The sequence below is a fragment of the Muntiacus reevesi genome, chromosome 2, assembly GCF_963930625.1.
Source record: "Muntiacus reevesi chromosome 2, mMunRee1.1, whole genome shotgun sequence".
Classification (NCBI taxonomy): Eukaryota; Metazoa; Chordata; class Mammalia; order Artiodactyla; family Cervidae; genus Muntiacus; species Muntiacus reevesi.
In genome coordinates this window covers 268,074,518-268,093,029 of record NC_089250.1, presented here as the reverse complement: position 1 = coordinate 268,093,029, position 18,512 = coordinate 268,074,518, and the positions used below count along the sequence as shown (strand labels likewise).

Sequence of the window (18,512 nt, the reverse complement as noted above, 5' to 3'; positions counted from 1 at the left end):
TCCTGCTGGGTGACCTCGGGCCAGTCCTTTCCCTTTCTGGGCCCGAGGCTCCCTCTGTATGGGCCTGCAAAGGCCAGTTGTAAAGAAGTTCTCACCCACCCCCATGGGTTGGATGCTCCCACCTCGCCTCGTCACTCCTGGTTCTGGGTAATAGGAACTGATGGACGTGGCGGGTGGAACAGATACATGTGTATGTATGGCTGAGTCCCTCTGCTGCCCCCTTTGAAACTATCACAACATTGTTAATCGGCTATACTCCAATACAAAATAAAAAGTTAAGAAAAAAACTACCTTTCCAAGGTCCTATCAACCCATGTGACACAATTCTATTTACTTCTACTTTAAAAAAAAAAAACAACACGGGCTGACAGAGGCCTGACTTACTGTGTGGCCCTTGCTGCGCTATGCTTCAGTTTCCCTCCATCGCGGGGGAGTCAGTTAGATCACCCCGGCCTCAGGGAAGCAGGAAAGAATCCAACTGAATGGAGGACAAAGATCGGGTTTCTGGGGCAGTTCCAAGGTAGACAGATAGCACCCAGGTGCCCTGAGCGGGGCAGACAGTGATCAGGTGGTGTGGAGACCCCGCCCTCCCCTCCCCACCACTGTCAAGAGCAACAAGCTGCGGAGCTCCTGGGTCTGGTTCCAAGTGCTTCACCTGCCACAGGTCTTTCCCAGTCCTCACAGCCCCCACTTTACAGACAAAGGAAGAGGCCCGATGCGACGGCTGCCCATGCCCCAAGTCACACCGTCTACCCTCCCCGCTAACCACCCTCTCACTTGGGCCAAGTCTCCTCCCCAACACTTCCCCAAACTGGACTCTGAGAAGGGCTAAAAATCATGGGGCTCAGGGGTAACATTTCATGAAATCTTTAATGAAACTGAGGGAGGGGCACGAACAAAGGGTCTGGGCGCTGGGCACAGGCTCTGGGGCGAGGGAGATGGGCATGGGGTGGGGCAGGGGGCTCTCTTTCCCACAGCAGCCCTCCCCCAATCATCCCACTGACGGGGGAGGGACATGGGGAGACGGAGCCATAAATACGTCCAGAATTCCAGAGAGGCAGCGAAGGAAGAAAGGGGCGGGGCCGGGAATCTCAGAGAGGGGGCAGGGGCAGGCCCGGGCCACCTTTGTCAGGGGGTCCCGGCTCCTTGGGTGGCCGCGGAGGCCCCGGAGGGTCCCCTGGCTTGCGGCCGTGCTTGCGGAAGTAGCGGTAGCGTTGGACGTAGGCGCGCACCAGGTTGCTCACCTTCACCGGGTTGATCTCCCCACTTTTGCTGTGGCAGATCTGGGGGCAAGGGGCAGCCGCAGTCACCACTAGCCCCCAGGGCCCCCGGGTGAGAGGCCCGCCCTCAGGTCCAGGCCATCTGACCTTGCCCCTGATGCCACCAGAACAGGCCTGGGTGGGCTGGAGGAAATCCTATCGCCCTCTCACCTTCCGGACTGACCCACTGTCTGCCTGCCTGTCCGCTCACACCCACCACTCTCCGCGTCTCCCCCTGCCCACCCCCGCGCATCTGTCTCCTCTGGGCCCACCTTGTGGACGGCCTTCCTCAGGATGTCCTTGTACTCCTCCTTGGTGATATCCTTCTTCTGATAATACGGCTTGATGGCCAGCTTCACCTCCTCCACCGCCCGCTCCTGTGTGTGCAGCTTCTTCAGATACTGGGAGGTGGTGACAGGGTGGGAAGAAGAGACAGCAGGTGAGTTTCTGCAGAACTCTGCCTCCACTCACTGGCCTGCTGGTTCAGACTTCCTGACCACCCAGCAGCCCCCGGAGGTGAAGTCCTCCTGAAGGTCTGCCCTTGCTGTAGAAACCCCAGCCGGCCGGGCCAGGCCTGGGCCTCTCAGTGTCACCAGCATTTCCTCCAGGCTGGACGCTGGGCTGGCCCAGGCATCCCCGACCAGGATCCACGTGTCCACTGCCCTTTAGTCTATTAGGCAGACAGACCTGAGCCAGGCGGCTGCTCCCTGCTGCCTCAGAGAGATGGGAGCAGCAAAATGAGGCCCGGGAGGGCAGGACACCCCACACTTCAGGGCCAGCATCTCCCAGGAGACAAGAATGCCAACTGTCGGGCAAGCTGCTAGGGGAGCCATGGCCACCCCAGGGCGTCTCCTCAGGCCTCCTTAGCCCCACAGGAGTGGGTTCTAGAGATGTGGCCAAGAGAAAGGGGTTGTGGCCCACCTCCGTCTCAGATGTGCCGAGACAACAACAGCAGGGAACAAACAGGGCAGACTCGCTGGCGGAACAGGTACCTGCTGCTCACCACAGAGCCCACACTGTCCCTGTCCTGCAGCCCATGGACGGGCCACAGACGAGTGTCCACCAAAGCAGTGGCCCATCTCCCTTCACACGGGGTTTGTTCTGACGGCCTTCTGGCACCGTACGAGGGCTGCAGAAAGGCTGAAGAGCGCCATTATCTGGTGACAAGACAAGTGACCAGCATCCAGACCAAAAAAAGGCACACAAGCCAAGGCCCAGGAGTCAGATAAAGCAGCAGAAAAAACCCCTGCTTGCCCTGTATCCTTTCTTCCTCCCTCCGTCCACCAACAGACACTTGATTTTTCATTTGTATACCACCCTGTGCTCCGCTTACACAAAAAGACTGGGGTCAGAGAAAAAAAGACAAGTAACCAAGGGGCAGACTGCAGTGGGTATATGTATAAATATGAGTGTCTTTATAACCATATCCATCTATCTCCCTACCCCCACCCCATCTCTATATGGAACTCTTAAAAAACCTGCCTAGCACCCCTCTCCCACCAAGTCTAATCAAAGACAAGTTTCCTTCCTTACAATTGCATGACTTCCCTTTTATCTAAGTCCTCATCTGGGGCATCAGTCCACAGCTCTCCTCGGGCCCCTGCATCTCAGTATCTGCCTGCGATCTTGGTAAAACTGTCACCATCAACCCACCTCTCCCAAGCCCAGTTCACCTTGTCTGTGTCCCCACGTCCCTCGGAGCTGCTGCTGCCCTCTCTCTTGTCAGATGCTGCAGCCAGCCCAGTGGGGGTGGGAGGGGTGGAGCCGCAGCCTCCCAGGGGGAGGCTGCCAGGCAGCAGGTAGCTGGAGGGGCCAGGGGGCAGACCCAGGGAGGTGGGCACAGGAGCTGGGGTCACCCCCAGACTTGAGGGCGGTTTCCTGTGGCTGAGGATCTGTGAGGAAAGGTTGGAGGATAAGCAGGAGGGGAAGATGGAACTGGTACCCCTGTTCCCACCCTGATTTTCCAACAGTCCCAGAGGCAACAGGCTCCTCTTCCGGCCAATACCCTGCCCCAGAGCCTGCTGTAGTTCTCTCCTAACCCGAAGCAGGGGACAGGAGAGGGGGCAGCAGGGACTCCTCCCCAGGGAAGCCCACCTGGTTGGTGGCCTGGATCAGCTCCTGGGCCTTTGCTCGGCTCGCCAGATTGGCTTCTTCCATCTTGAAGAGAAGTGCAGTCACTGCAGGAGGTGGGGATCAGGAGTTGATGCAAGAGGAGAGGATGAACCTCCCCCAACCACTGCTGCCCCCTCGCTCCCACCCTGGCTCCCAGAACAGGCTGCAGGTCTCCGGCTCAGGACCAACCAGGAAGAGGGGGCCTCAGGCAGGGAACCCACCCACAGCCTGTGTGTTCTCAGGACTCCAGGCCACTCCCCAGTCTAGCAGAGACTCCTAGTGTCCCCTAAGGGACCCTGCTCTCCCCATTCTTCCCAGTTCCTCCCCCAAGCCTACTCCAGGCGGCCTCTACGCAGACCCCAGGCCACAGCCTAGCCCTCCCGGCTGTGCGGGAGCAGCCCAGCCGCCCGCTGCCCCTGCTGCTCTCTTCCAGTGCACCCAGACATCGTGGAGTCTTCTGGACAGATGCTGACTGGCCCTCGCCCACCTGAGGCCCTCCTGGTGCTGGGCATTACACAGCCACTGCTGCCTCCGAGCTCGTCCCCATACGACCTTCTCCTCCCGGATCCCATCTGTCTGGCCCCGCCTGTCCTGGGCCCCCGGGGGACACTCACAGGCCAGGACACCGCTAGTAGTGCAGTCCACGCCCGCGGGCAGGTTCCAGGGCATGGGCGGGGGCAGGGTGGGCAGCTGGGAGACGCGGGGAGCAGGCCCGTCCTCCGCCCCCGAGTCACCGGCTGTGGACCCCGCGCTCGGGGCGGTGCTCGGTGCGGCGGCTGCCGTGCTGGTGGCCGTGGTGGTGGCCGGCTGCTGCTCCTCCTCCTCTTCCTCTTCCTCCTCCTCTTCCTCCTCCTCCTCCTCCTCTGCCCCACCTCGGACCCCAGCCTCCTCAGCTGCCTCTTCTGGCAGGAAGGAGACCTCGGGTGTCTTGCAGCTGCTGTCCACAGTCTGAGAGTCGGGCGTCAGTGCAGGGGGCGGAGGGGCCACCTTGGGGGGCGGGGTGCTGGGGGCCTTGGCTGCCCGCTCTTCCCCAGACCAGGAGGTCTCCTCGGCCCCCTTGGCTCCCGCCGCCTGGCTGCAGCTATCCGCCTTGGACTTCTTCAGCGTCACCGGGCCGCTGCTGCCCCCGCTGCGGATCTTTTTCCTGGTCTTGGATGGCTTGGTCTTTCCCTTGGTCCCCTTGGTTTTCTTGGCCCCAGCCTTGGCCTTGACCTTGGTCTTTTTGGGCTTGGTGCTGCCCTGAGCTGCTTTGGCCACCTCTGCAGGGGCCCGCTCGTCTGGCTTGAGGAAGGGGGAGCGGCTCTCTCGGTCTCGGCTGAACTTGACTCCGATGGAGCCCAGGCCGGCAGATGAGGCCTCCTTGGCGGGCGTGGTGCTGCTGACGCCCTCACGGATCAGGACCGCCACCTTGGACTGCAGCTTCACCTTCCGGGAAGACGAGGAGGACGAGGAGGAGGAGGAGCCCGAGCCGCTGCTGACCGGGGGCTTTGGCGGGGGCCCCGAGGAGGGTGCCAACTCCTTGGGGGGCCGGGCCTTCTTGGACGACCTGTCCCTGTCCCTGTCTCTGTCCCTCTCCCGGTCCCGGTCCCCCCCGTCCAGCGCCTTCCTCCGCGATCCCTTCTCCCGGGAGGAGGAGGAGGAGGAGGCAGCCCCCGAGCGCCGCCGGTCCTTCTCGCTGCTCTTGCCGCCCCGCTCCTCCGCGCTCAGCCCTTCCGAGTCGTACAGGACCTCCCGCTTGGGGGACGAGGCCGGGGCCGGGGAGGGGCCTCGGGGGTCAGACTTGTCCGGCCGGCCCACGGTGATGGTCCGCTTGATGGCGAAGAGGTCGTGGTCCGTGAGGTCCTGGATGGAGGGCGGGACGGCCCCCCGCCGGCGGCTGTCACGGTCACTGCCCAGGGAGGCGGAGCCGGAGGGCGGCTGCGCCGGGGCAGGGCCCTTCTCGCTGTCCCCCGAGCGCTTCTCGCCCCGGGACCGCGACCGCTTCTTCTTCTTCTTGCTGCCACCGCCATCGCGGTGCTTGCCACGGTGCCGCTCGCGGCGGGAGGATGAGGAAGATGAGGTGGCCGGAGGCGGTGAGTTCGAGCGCCGCCGCCGCCGCCTTTTCTCCCGGGACCGCGACCTGCGGCTGCCCCCGCGGCGCCGGTCGGTGCTCCGCGAGCGGTGGCGGGTGGAACGGGACCGCGAGCGGCGACGGGTGGACGATGAGGCGTGGGAGCCGGGCTTGCGGTCCCGCGAGCGGTGCTTCTTAGAGTCCCAGGGGGAGGCCGGGGCCGGCGGGGCGGGTTGCGCGCCGGAGGAGGACGAGGCGGCCTCCTTGGCCTCGCCGCCACTCCGCTTCCGTTCCCGTCTCGACTTCTTGCGGGTGGGCGGGCCGGTGGGGGCGGCGGGGGCGGGGGCCACGGCTGGCGAGGGTGATCGCTGCCGGTAGCGCTCGCGCCGCTGGGTCAGGATCTTGCGCCGCAGGTCCAGGCCGCCCCAGCGCGTGTCTGCGGCGGGCGGCGCGGGGGCCGGTTCCCCCAGGTCCACCTGCAGGGCGCCCTCGCCGTCGGACTCCGCGTGCAGAGACAAGAAGTCGTCCCCCTCGGGGGCCCGGGGGGCGGGCGGCGGGGGTGGGGGCTGGGCCGCAGGGGGCGCCGCGGGTGGGGGCCGCGCTGCCCGGCCCCCGGCGCGGAAGAGGGAGACCGCCATTCTGGGCTCCTCCTCGGGCTGGACGATCTCGCCCTCCTCAATCTCCGAGTCACCCGGAGGCAGCAGAGGGGGCGGGAGGGCAGCTCCACCAGCCGTCACCACCTCCACGGAGACCTTGCCTTCTCGACAGGCCTCTGCCTCGGTCCCCACTACAAAGACGCGCCGGCGGGGGGCTCCGTCGGCCCGGGTGGAGTCGGCCTGGGGCGGTGTGCCAGGGGCTGGAGTCGGCTGCAAGGGCTGGGGGTCGGGGCCTGGGCTCTCGTCACCTGGGAAGTCCTGGCTCAGGCTGTTGTCGTCGTAGATGCCTGCGAGGGTCTCAGAGATGCGGCTGATGCTCTGCGACAGGCCCTCCTCCTCCTCTTCTTCCTCTTCCTCCTCCTCTTCTTCCTCCTCCTCGGGTGAGGGGGTTCCCGCGGATGAGCTGGGGTTGGAGCCCGTGGGCTCGAAGGGGTCGTACTTCTGCTCCGGAGCAGGCGGTGGGGAATAGGCCTCGTCGGTGGGGTGGAAGGGGTCATAGATATCGAACCGGGGTGCAGGAGGAGCTGGGGGGGCCGGGGGTGGTGGAGGAGGAGGTGGGGAAGGGGAGGATGAGGAGGGTGAAGGGGAGGGGGAGGAGGATGCAGAGGAGGGAGCAGGGGGAGGGGCAGGGCCCCCGTCTCCGGTGCCCAAGGTGAGGAGATGGCGGGCACAGGTGGGTCGAGAAGAGTGAGACTGCGGAGAAACTGTGAAGGAAGAGCGGAGACAGCGGGGGTCAGGGGCCTGTCCCGGTGCGGCAAGGGGCACGCAGGCAGTCAGCACCCTGTCCGCTGGGCCCCCTCGCTCAGCCCTCACTCACTGCTCCAGCAGGCACTGCTCCCAGTGCTTCAAGCAGTCAACACGGAGGACGCTCCTAACAGCTCCAGGCTGTAGGTACTGTGACCCAGAGGATCTCCCCTGAGATCCTGGTGCAAGCTCCGTCAGTGATGCCTGGAGGCTGCCCTCTCATATCCTGAGAGGTAAGCAGGCCAGCGACCCAAGACCACCCTAACCAACAAGAGCACTGACGTTCCCACAGGAGGCATGGAAGGGGACTGGAGAGCCAGCTTCCAACCTAGGGCCACCTGCAGGGTCAAGCCCCTCTTGTGGGAATCCATCCCGTTGTACAGAAGGCCTACTACGAGCCTGAGAAGGTGCAAAGTGGCAGAGCCGGTGAGCCCCGACAGGCTGAGTCCTCATGTGCCCCTGGCCGTCTGATGAGCCCCATTCCGTCTGATGAGCCCCATCCCGTCTGATGAGCCCCATCCCCGGGGCAGTATCTGCTCAGGACTCAGACATCACTGACCCCAGCAGGCAGCGGGCTTTCGTTTCTTATTTCCTCTGCCTTCCCGAGATCTTGCTTTTGAAGCACTTCATGGCCTCCACACCACAAGTTACACATGTGTAGAGCCAAGTGACCAGGGCTGCCCCCAGGCCAGGTTACGGGGCCAGGGTTCAGACACACACACCAGAGTTCAGAGGCCACTTTCTCCACCACACACAGCAGCCAGGCGCCTGCCCCAGCAGGGACCTCGGCAGGGTCACGTAGACAGTGCTGGAGAAGCCCGGGGCTGAGAGGGTAGCACCAGGGTCCACTTTCCACCTGGACCCCAGGCTCCAGCCCTCAACCTCAACCTGCCCACAGGCAAGCGACTCAACCCCTCAGTTTCCTCATCTATGAAATGGGAGTCTACTCATTCATTCAGCACTTTTTTCTGATCACCGATTAGGAGCAGTTTGGGGTACTGAGAGTACAACAGCACAAGAGATAAAAATCTCTGCTTCAAGGACTCTCTGGCCAGGAGCTCTGACAACAGTAGCTGTTATTACAACCACCTCAGGCAAAAACCAAGCCTGCAAATTGAACCAAACATCTGCTGCTTTACAGTTGTTTTTTTTTGCAAAACAGGACTACAGGTTAAGTTTTTCTTTTTCTTGCATTCTTAACATATTCCAAATAAAGATGAAAACACACCTAAGATAAGAAAAACAAGCCCATGGGCTTCCCTGGTGGTCCGTGCGGTAAGAAGCCACCTGCAAACGCAGGGGACAGGGGTTTGATGCGTGCCACAGGGCAGCTAAGCCCACGTGCCACAACTACTGAACCCGCGTTCCGCAACAAGAGAAGTCACCGCAATGAGAAGGCCACGCACCACCACTACTGAGTAGCCCCTGCTCACTGCAACTAAGGAAAAAGCCTGAGTGCACCAATGAAGACCCAGTGCAGCAAAAAATAAATAAACCTTAAAAAAAAAAGCACAACAGATCATAACCTCAGGGTCCTATTGAAGACAGCTATCGGGATCCAGACACACCTATGGCTATCACTTAAGGCCCAGGGGCCAAATCCCACCCACCATCTGTTTAGTAAATAAGGTCTGACTGAAAATAAGTAAATAAGGTAACAGTGTCCGCCCACTTGTTTACTTATCCCCTATGACTCCAGGTCTTAGGATTCTGGGCTTTCACTGTCAAGGCCTAGGATTCAACCCTTGGCTAGGGAACTGACAGTGCAAGCCGAGTGGTGCGGCCTAAATGAATAAACTTTTTAAAAATAATACAAGAAATGAAAAGACCCCTGAAGGCCCCCAAGAGTCTGATGGGCCCCCAGCACCATGCTCCCAGAGTCTAGTGGATAAGGAAGTCACCTTGCATATGTGAGGAAAAAGAAACAAAGAAAACGTGACCTGCTTCACAGGGTGTGTGAGCCTCCGGCAGAACAGTTGCCCACAGCTGACCCACTGCCCTGCCTTCCTCTCCTCCCCACCGTTCCCGGTAAGTATGTACACGCAGAAGGGAAGTCTGAGCCCAGGGTTCTCATCAGGGCCCCAGGGACCAGCGGCAGCAAAACCGGGGAATTAGTCAGAATTCCCCGGTGGCTCAGTGGGTACAGAATCCACCTGCAATGCAGGAGACTCAGGAGACGTGGGTTTGACCCCTGGGTCGGGAAGATCCCCTGGAAGAGGGCATGATAACCCATTCTAGGATTCTTGCCTGGAGAATCCCATGGACAGAGGAGCCTGGCGGGCTACAGTTCATAGGGCTACAAAGGGTCAGACACGACTGAAGCAACCGGGCACGCACACACACATCCCTGGGCCAGGCCACCCGTGGGTTAACAAATCCCCCGTGGGGATTCAGACGCCCAGAGCTGGCAGACCCTCTGCTCTACAGCGCTCAGCGGTTCAGCCCGCACCGTGTGTGGGGCTGCGAGTAGACACTCCCTCAGACAGGTGCCCACCTCGGAAGACAAAAACTCAAGGTCCTGGGGCTCAGGACCACCACGAAGCAACTGCCTATGCCACTTCGAGGAACAACGTTCCCTCTTTCAGACTTTTCTCCTCCTGGAGTCGGCGCCTGAGAAGCCCCCATCTCAGAGAGCCGAATTCCTAACACAGCTACACTGATATGCAGAGCCCTGAACACACGCTCACTGCTCCCAGGCAGTAGCTCTCATGTCAGTTTCAGCTTTATTTACAACATGTGCATGCTTACAGCCTTTCCTGAAGTCTAGCAGGAAGAAGACGTTAAGGTACAGGTTTTGTCTAAATGACACAAACAGCATTATCACTGCTACCAACAGCAGCTAAGGCTCCCTCAGTGCCTCAGCTGACCCCCTGCCAGGGTGGCCCTGGCCCCACATACCCGTTTTGCCTGTCCTCCAGGCCCTGAGACGGGGCAGCAGGCTGGGTACCGGCAGAGGGATTGGATCCCTATCCCCAATTCGGACCTCGGCCACCAGCTCCAGCATGTCCTCGCTTCTGCAAGACAGGGAGGAGAGAGCCTCAGAGGTGCGTGCGACCCCCATGCCGGGGCCTCTCCCAGTCCAGCAGCCCAGATACTCACTCGCCAGGCCGCAGGTCCATGTGGCTAGGAACCCAGGTGTCTGGGGGATCCAGGATGCTCACCAGCCCCGCAAGGAGACCATCGGCAGCCACGTCCAACACCTGGAATAGGCCAGGAGGAGTTCCACCTTGTGCCTGCTCATGTGAGGACCACACATACCATTTCCCCAGGCCCCAACCTCTCAGTAACCCAGACATCTGAGATACTAAAACATGAGGATCCAACCAATTCCTTCAACCTGACTGCCTCTAGGACCCAAGGGACCAGGCCCTCAGACACTCCCACACTGCCCCTGATCACCACCCCAGATCCAGGAGACTGGGTCCCCAGCGCCATCTCTGGGGCCCAGGCCCCAGCGACCTTCCTGCCCCATCCCCAGGAGGCCAGGTACCTAGCCCCGTCTAATTACTTACAGTAGCCGTGTCAGTCCCCCCAGATTCCTGGGAACGGGGCTCTGATCGTGGGCTCCGGCAGCGCCTCCATCGAAGGCCATGACACCGAGAGCCATCTGAAGAGAGATTGATTGGGGGACTGGAGACAGGGGACTAGAGGCAGAGACCTTGTAGAGCAGGGAAGAAAGAGATTGCCTAGCTCTTGACAAGGGAACCAAGAACATCTGCCTACTCGCCTGGCCTCCATCCCACCATCTCCCAACCTGGGTCCCACCAACACTCTTCAGAGGCCCCAATTCTCTCACCCAATTTGTCCCCCCAGCCATCCCCAGGATAAAGTCCAGACAGATCAGCCTGGCCTCTGAGCTTTGCGGTGACCCAGTCTTTACTGGGCTCTCCTGCCAACACCCTCTGCCTGCCAGCCCCGAAGACCCATAACTCAGTCCAGTGGCCTCTGGGTTGCATGCCTGCTGCCTCTCAGGCTTTCTGCTTCCCCAGACAGTGCTCCTACGGCCTTAGAGACCAAGGTCACCTGTCACTTCCTCACTGAAGCCTTCCCAGACTCCATCTCTCCCCACACTAGCCTAGCTGGGCTGCCTTGGGCTACCTCTGTGTGGGGACTGCGTCTCCCCTCCACCAGACAGTGAGCCCCACCAAGACAGACACAGAGTCCAACCCATCTGGGACTCCCTGTGCCAGCACCAGTGGGGGCACCCGGGAGACCTCGGGAAACTGTGTATGAATGAGAGCAGGAGGAAGAAGGCAGAGATGCGGCAGGAGTCTTGGAGGAACCAGACACCATCATACCTTTATCATTTGGCAGATCCCCCTGCAGGGAAGTCCCCACAGCCTGCTGAATGGCCCGCTGAAGGAAAGGTGAAGGGGAAGAAGGTGGAAAGAAAGAGCAGTCAGAGATGCATTCCAAAGGTCACAAGCTCTGCTGCTGAAACACAGCCATTCCAGACACCTCTACAACCAGACTCAAACCCTACAGACAGGCCAAGAGTCCTGGCCCCCAACCCTCCTCCCTGGGGGGTCCAGGAGTCAGGGCCCCGGAATCTGAGCTCCCCGCCCCTCCCTCCCTCAGCCCCAGGTGTCTGACAGCCTCACCAGGATAAAAGCAGGAGGAGAAAGTGTAGGGTCTCTGTCTGGTGGACCGTCGCCCCGATCCTCGCCTGACTCTTCTGTCTTCCCTCGAGACTCATCTTCTTCCTCCATGGTCACCTAGTGGTGGAGTGGGGCAGAGTCTGGAGTAGAGGCCCGTGGGCAGCACAGTGTCAGGTGGCGGAAGGAGACGATGGACGTGAAGGCCTTGGTGGCCTCCAGCACTGCATCTGCTTCAGCACCCCTCCGCCCCCCACCCCCACCTCATCCCCGGCTGGCGCAAGTAAGCCCCAGGCCCAGCGTAGACTCTGGAGGGGCTTGGGCAACTCTCTTCATGTGTCTGAGTTTCGGCTGCCTCCTCTGTCAGAGGGCGGCCTTCCCAGTCTATGTCCACATCCCACTCCCCAGTTCCCACAGCTTCCCTCACAACCAAACTTTAAGACCCCAAAGGAGCCGAGACTCTTTTCTGGCGAGTTGTGATGTTGAATACTGTGTCCGGAAGTCTCGGAAACCCACCTTTCCTAAACTGAGAAATGTGCCAGTGTGCTCACGTGTGCCTCAAACGCCACGCCACTTCCTCAAGCATCGATTTTCCTCTATGGTGAAGGACCCGACAGAATGTATTTATACATAGAAGATGGAACTAGGATACAATGATCTACAAAACCAGTATGCCACCTTGAAAATGAAAACACGCATTTCAGGAATGCTGTCCACCAGACACCACAGGGAGCAACCTCAAATCACCTATCTGCCCCTTGGATGGAAGCGTGGCTAAAGCCTTTGCGTTGTCACAGAAATTCTTAGGTTACATGTGGAGGTTGAAAGATCACTCTTCAGACTGATTGCGGAGTTGGGGGGGGGGGTGTTGATTAGGGCTTCAGAAAACGTGAATATTTCACTGTACGTTTCCCCGCGACCATCAAATTTCCTACTCTGAAAACAGCATCCAGTCCTAGAAAACTTCAAAACCTCTAACCCCCAACTCCATCCATTAACTCCAAGTGGGTCCAATAGGAAACTATAACTCAGAGAAAGGAGACTGCCTCCTGACATAGAGTTAACAGTCCAAGCCCTCTACACAGAGTAACAATAATTATCATTAGCCTTTAATGCCCAGGTTTCCCTTACTGTGGTCTCCCCCACACCGCCGGTTGCATATGTGCAAAACAAAGAAACCTCGGTCCTGGTCGGCCTCATACCAGATTTTCAAAGAGCTCTTGTACCGCCTCCCAGCTCTAGGAGCTTGCACCTCCTTCCCTAACTCCCATAGACACCTTTCATCCTGATCAGCCCCCCTGGACAGTTCCCAGCCCTGGAGCTGCTCTCCAGCATCTCTGGGGGGCGGGGAGCACACACTATGTACGCGGGAGGGCAGTGTCTGTCGTGTAAGAGGTAAGAGATGCTTAATCAAGACGAGCTGACTACAGACCTACATAGCCTCAAAACCCCTGTGGTATAAAGATCCTCCCTTGTGTATTTAGATATGCTTCAGGCTTTGCAGACACACCCTGGGCTCCTTACATCTTTTAAGACCTGAAAAACCTCTGCAGACACTGCTTGGTCACTCTAGATCAGTTTCCCGAACTTGGTAGCAATTGAGTGCTTCACAAATAGCTTGTCATCAAAGCAAATCAAACACACAAGCTTCTTCACCATACAGCACAAGTAAATGGAAATATTATTAATGGGACTTGAGTACTAAATTCATATGACGGTGTACCCTGAGTCTCAATGAAAAATGTATTTCTCACTGTAGATCAAGGTCAAAAGAGTTTGAGAAGCACTGCAATAGATGACTCTAGATGATCCTATGGACTTTCCCAGACCAGTGTGGACTAATTTTAACTCTCTCTGTAGCCCCAGAGCCATGCATAATTTTTCAACATTTTGCATTTCAATTACTTTCGAAAGGGCAAGTACAATACAGCCCAGCAAATTTTCCAAATCTCTTCATTGTCTTATTTTCCAGGCAATTATCGGGTCCCCAAAGGCATTCATATTTGCTCCAGGCATAGAGACTGCACTCCTGCAGTCACACTCAAAGCCACCTAGATGGTTCCAGGTCTTTCTAACTGCCCCAAGCCTTCTGTCACCCAGACTAGACACTCCTCAGACAGCTGGAGACCCATCCACGCCTCTCTCAGCACATCTGTGTTTGTCTCCTTCCCTTAGTGGGTACATCCTGCTCCTCTGGGTGACTATAAAAGACTTCCTAGTCCTGAAAGAGTTCTTCCAGGCCCACCTAAATGGCCCCTACCCATGCAGGTGAGCCGCATCCTCAGGTCAGCCCGTGCACACACTTCCCAGAGCTAACAGACATAGCCCAGACGCTATAGTTGGCTCTGCAAATACTCCCCAGCTCTTGTAGATCTCTTTAACCCCTGGGACATATCACAAGATCTCAAGATGGCCCCAGAACCCTCTAAACAGACCCTAGCCTCCGGTCAGCTCATAAAGACGCTCAACAGTGCCCACAGAAATGACCCAAGGCAGTTATATGATGGAAGGCAAGCTTCAGTCTCAGTCCAGGCCCTGTTGACGCCCCCAGTCCTCTCGGGGACGCCCCGTAGATGCCCCCCGGCACCACAGATGCGTCCCGGGGCCTTCAGAAGGCCCCTCTCTGGGCGCCAGCTTCTGCCGCCGCTACCAGGCCCGAGGCCACCCAGCCGAGCCCTCCAGGCCCTGCGGCGTGCCGGGAGGACCCCTGGACAACAAGCGACCCGACTCCGCCCCGCCCACCCCAATAGGCCCGAGCCCCGCTGCCCGGACCTCCGCCGCCATCTTACCCCGCCGCTCGGGCTGCGGCTCCGGCCCCGGCGCGGGGCGGGGCGGGATGGGGCGGGGCTCGCGAGCAGAGGGAGGAGAGGGGTGGAGCTAAAGCGCCGCCGAGCTTGCCGGGACTTCAAGTACCGAGCACGGTACGGCGAAGGCTGGTGAGAAGGCTTCGGACTCAGTTTCCCAGTAGCCAACGGGACACATGGGCAGGGTGCGCGCGACGCACGCCGGGAGGCGTAGTCCGCGCGTCTCCTTTGCCGCGCGGGGACAGCAAGGGGATGAGGGGTGAAGTGGGCGGGGTTGCAGTAGCCCGCGATTAAGCCCCATAGTGCCCTGCACGCGCGCGGAAAGAGCGGCGGAAAAGGAAGTGACGTAACGAGCGGTCAGCTTGACAGATGCAAGGGACTTGTAGTTCCACGGAGTGTGCCGTAGGGAAAAAAATGCAGGACTGGTAGGAAGATGCCCCGCCTACATTCTAGGGATCCCCGAATCCCGATACCAAGTCCTCGCTAAATTTAGAACCTCGGAGCCCGACCCTACAGCCTCATTTAGAACAGAAAAGCCCAAACTCCTCTCACTCAGAGCAGAGTATCCGAACTCATATTTCCCTCCTCATGGGACTGTGGTTCAGCCGGTAAAGAATCCGCCTGCAATGCGGGAGACCTGTGTTCGATCCCTGGGTTGGGAAGATTCCCTGGAGGAGGGCATGGCAACCCCGTCCAGTATTCTTGCCTGGAGAATCCCCGTGGACAGAGGAGCCTACAGTCCATGAATCTACAGTCCATGGGGTCGCAAGGAGTCGGACACGACAGAGCGACTAAGCACACATGGGACTCAGAAGTCTGAGCGCTTCTTCCTTTTAGATCCAGGAGTCAGACCCTCTGGTCTTCCAAAGACCATTCCTGGTCTCAAGCAAATACCTTACACTAACACAGGTGTTCGGGTTCACTAAGTTCCTCGGGTCCAGGACTTTCGGTCCCTAGCCCCTGCAACCACTGAATCCAAGAGTCTGGGTTCTCAGCTCTCTCCTTTACCGAACCTAGTAGTAAGGACCCCCTGGCCCCCTCCTTCCAAGGGTCCAGGAGTTCAAACCTTCAGCCCTATTCTCTCCTAGGGACTCAGGGGTCTGGGTTTACCTCCCTAGAGACCCTGGGGTCTCAGCTTTCTCCTCTCTCAGGACCCAGAAATCTTGACCCTAGACCATTCATAACCCAGGCATCCCGGCTTGAGCGAGCTGGCTCATGAATTAGGAATGCAGTGATCTCACGGCCCCTCCCTGCCCAGCTAGCCGCTGTCCCCCTCCAGGGCCCCATCTTCCCTCCCAGTCTGTCTTCCGCTTGGCTGGGACAGCAGGGACCGGAAGCCTGGGTCCCTTAGCGGGCGGAGCCTCCAGCATCCAGCCCAGACATCCGGGTCGGGAGTTTGGCTAGGATCCCAGGTCGGAGGCTGAGCTTCCCTTCAAAACTTGCTCCTTTCTCGGAGCGCGCCTATATACGGCCGCGCGCGAGTACTTGAGCTCCGCCTACTAGAACAAGGCCTCGGGGATGGCGTCCTAAGAAACTGCATCGGTGGGTTTCTCATTTGCATAGCCCCACCCCGAACGATCTTCTCAACCGGTCCGCCGAGAGAATGAGGCCTTTATTAGCATAGCTCCGCCCCCAGGCGGCCCGCCAGCAGAGAGCGCGTGGCGCCGCTCCGGGTGAGCACAGCTCTCTATTAGCATTCTCCCGCTCCACTTGGAATTCCCCTTCTTGGCGAACGCCGGTCGCCTACCCTTATTAGCATAGCTCCTCCTTTTCCCAGGCCTTGCCTCCTCCTTAAGTGTCCGGAGACACAAGCCCTTCTCGCTGGAGCTCATGATTATGCAGTAGCCTTATTAGCTTGGCCCGCCCCTACGCCCCGCCCGGTTCCCCCCTAGGCGGTAGCGGCGGCAGAGGCAGCGGTGGCGACATGAGCAGCGGGGCGGCGTCCGGGACAGGGCGGGGGCGGCCCCGGGGCGGGGTGCCGGGACCCGGGGACCCCCCACCCAGCGAGACACACAAGCTGGTGGTCGTGGGCGGCGGCGGCGTGGGCAAGAGCGCACTGACCATCCAGTTCATCCAGGTAGAGGGCCCTCACCCGGGGGGGTGCCCCCGGGACCTAGAACTGAGCCCTTTGCAGGATCCCAGAGCTCCCGTTTCCCCTCGATCCATCACTCAGCACCTTCCATGAGGCCCTCTAATCTTAAAAGAAATCCCCTCAGATGTGACTCTGAGCCCCTCGGGGCCTCCACGCCCCCACATACGAGGGACCTTCCTCCTATACTTGAGTCCTGAGACCCACCACCCCATCCCTAGTACTCAAAACCCCGCTTCCCTGCTGATCTGACCCTGGGTGCCTCCCGGGAGCACCCTAAATCCAGAAGTCACCCCATCCAGACCCTAAGCACTCTCACGGGCCCCCACCCTCCCAGGTGCCACCTCCCCCCACCCTGAGCCCCATCTCCTCCAAATCCCAGATCCGAGCTTCCCCTCTGAGCCACCCAGAACCTAACTAGGAGAATGCCCCTGAGATTCCCCCAGTCAGATTCTGCCCTCTGGCCATTCCAGAGAACTCTAAGATCCCAAATTCTGGGAATCCCCCATTCCCCCAGACCGAGACCCTCCCCCCCGCCAGCCTTCCCCAAGGAAAACCAACCACTTCTCCATCTTGAGTCGTCCTCCACTCCGATTCCCCGAGTCCCTCTCTGAAAATCTGGCTAGTCCTCAAATCATCTCCATGGAGGAATCCCCCAGATTCCTGACACCCCCAGAGAGACCTGCTCCTTGAGAGTGTCTCTGATATCTTAAATGCGTCTCCAGGGTCTTTAAGACTCTCTAGACTCTATATTCTAGGGCAAATCTCCCAGATGCTCCTGAGCTCAGCCCCCAGTTCTCACCACTGAGTTTCCCCTTTGCAGACACACCCCTCAGTCCCCTAGGGCTAGGTCTCTCCCTCACCAAACACCCCTCTAACAGGCAGAATGCAGCCTGCAGACCCCGAGATGCCAGGTCATCACTTCTCTCCTGAAAACCCACCTCTGCGTGGGAAACTTCCACCCCATTGCCAAGGGAAACCCTCCCACCTCAGAGAAACCCGAGAAACGTGTCTGTCTGCTACTGAGATGCTACCGCAGAGCTCTCCCACCAAGAGACCCCTGCCAGCACCTGCCTGGGAGCCCCTGTCTGTGTAGAGAAAGGCCCCAGCCCTGGGCCCCTTGCACCCAGGGGCAGACCCAAAACTGGCCCAAAGCCTGGCTGGAGGCGGGCGGGACCGGGCAGGAAGGGAGGGGCCGGCCTGCGGGCGGGGCAGCTTCTCCGCTGCCGGATTGGAACCGGGACCTTCCCTTGGGAGGAGACACTGCCCGGGGAGGAGGAGGAGAAGGGGCAGAGGGAGGAGGAGGGGGGGAGAGGGAAGAGAAAAAGGAGGAGGAGAAGAGAGAGCTAGACAGGCAGATAATCTGCACAGCAACAGCTCCCAATAACCAAGCACCTATTATGCCCGTGATGTGTTAAATACTGAACAGGGGTTTTCCCTGAATCTCACAAACCCTGGATTAAGCCTACAGCTATTTTTATCCTCATTTTTCACATAATAAAAGGGAGGTTCAGAGAGGGGAACTGATTTAGAAGGGAAGTGATTCGTCCAGTGCCACACAGCCAGGATGTAATGACGATGCCAGGAATGTACTTTATACCAGAAAAAGAGAGGAGCAGGAGACACAGCAAAGAGTCTGGGGAAGGCAATGGGAAGGCACAGAGACCCAAAGAGAGACAGACTCAGGGAGGGGAAGAGACCCCGAAGGAAGGAGGCCGAGAAAGTCAGGGCTCGGAGGCAAGGCTACATCACCTTTGCTGGGATGCCGCAATAACGAGGTCCTCTCCCCGTCCCACCAGTCCTACTTCGTGTCTGACTACGACCCCACTATTGAAGACTCCTACACGAAGATCTGCACTGTGGATGGTGTGCCAGCCCGGCTAGACAGTGAGGACTGCAGGAGCGATGGTGGGGGGAAGGGTGGCAGGGCTGAGGGCTCGTGGGGGTGGCTGGTGGGACCCTTGTCCCCTTGGAGACCCTTCTCTCTCTCTCTCTGCAGTCCTGGACACCGCTGGCCAGGAGGAATTTGGTGCCATGCGGGAACAGTACTTGCGTGCAGGCCACGGCTTCCTGCTGGTGTTTGCCATTAATGACAGGCAGAGGTGAGAGTGATGGGATGGGGGAAGGGAGGGGGTGCGGGGAGAGAGCAGCTGGCTGGACCTCTGGCTTCATCTGCAGTATAAAAAATAAACATTTGTGTTGA

At 59.3% G+C, this 18,512-nt stretch overlaps 2 protein-coding genes across 2 annotated transcripts in view; one reads left to right on the top strand and one right to left on the bottom strand.

Annotated features, from left to right (window-relative positions):
* Positions 1 to 851: 851 nt before the first annotated feature.
* SCAF1 (SR-related CTD associated factor 1) lies at positions 852 to 14,325 on the bottom strand. The gene is made up of 11 exons (XM_065926510.1): positions 14,206 to 14,325; positions 11,423 to 11,536; positions 11,120 to 11,177; positions 10,334 to 10,428; positions 9,921 to 10,021; positions 9,720 to 9,835; positions 3,986 to 6,781; positions 3,354 to 3,436; positions 2,933 to 3,151; positions 1,532 to 1,660; positions 852 to 1,283 (listed from the first exon to the last, which is right to left on the bottom strand). Exons 2-11 carry the CDS (start codon positions 11,528 to 11,530, stop codon positions 1,092 to 1,094), a joined length of 3,897 nt encoding a protein of 1,298 aa, XP_065782582.1. The 5' UTR covers positions 11,531 to 11,536; positions 14,206 to 14,325; the 3' UTR covers positions 852 to 1,091.
* A 1,764-nt stretch (positions 14,326 to 16,089) lies between these two features.
* RRAS (RAS related) overlaps positions 16,090 to 18,512 on the top strand; it is a 3,408-nt gene continuing 985 nt past the window's right edge. The window contains exons 1-3 of the mRNA XM_065919389.1: positions 16,090 to 16,297; positions 18,109 to 18,196; positions 18,309 to 18,411. Of these exons, the coding sequence (XP_065775461.1) occupies positions 16,145 to 16,297; positions 18,109 to 18,196; positions 18,309 to 18,411 (344 nt within the window). The 5' untranslated portion in view covers positions 16,090 to 16,144. The remainder of the gene's footprint in view (positions 16,298 to 18,108; positions 18,197 to 18,308; positions 18,412 to 18,512) is intronic.

What these genes read in the sequence shown, in the direction of transcription:
- SCAF1 (XM_065926510.1), bottom strand. Translation starts at nt 11,530, where the DNA reads ATGGAGGAAGAAGATGAGTCTCGAGGGAAGACAGAAGAGTCAGGCGAG. An exon ending in GGATCTGCCAAATGATAAAG is followed by an intron (nt 10,429 to 11,119) that starts GTATGATGGTGT and finishes ATCTCTCTTCAG; the next exon opens with ATGGCTCTCGGTGTCATGGC. An exon ending in CTGGAGGACAGGCAAAACGG is followed by an intron (nt 6,782 to 9,719) that starts GTATGTGGGGCC and finishes CTTCCTTCACAG; the next exon opens with TTTCTCCGCAGTCTCACTCT.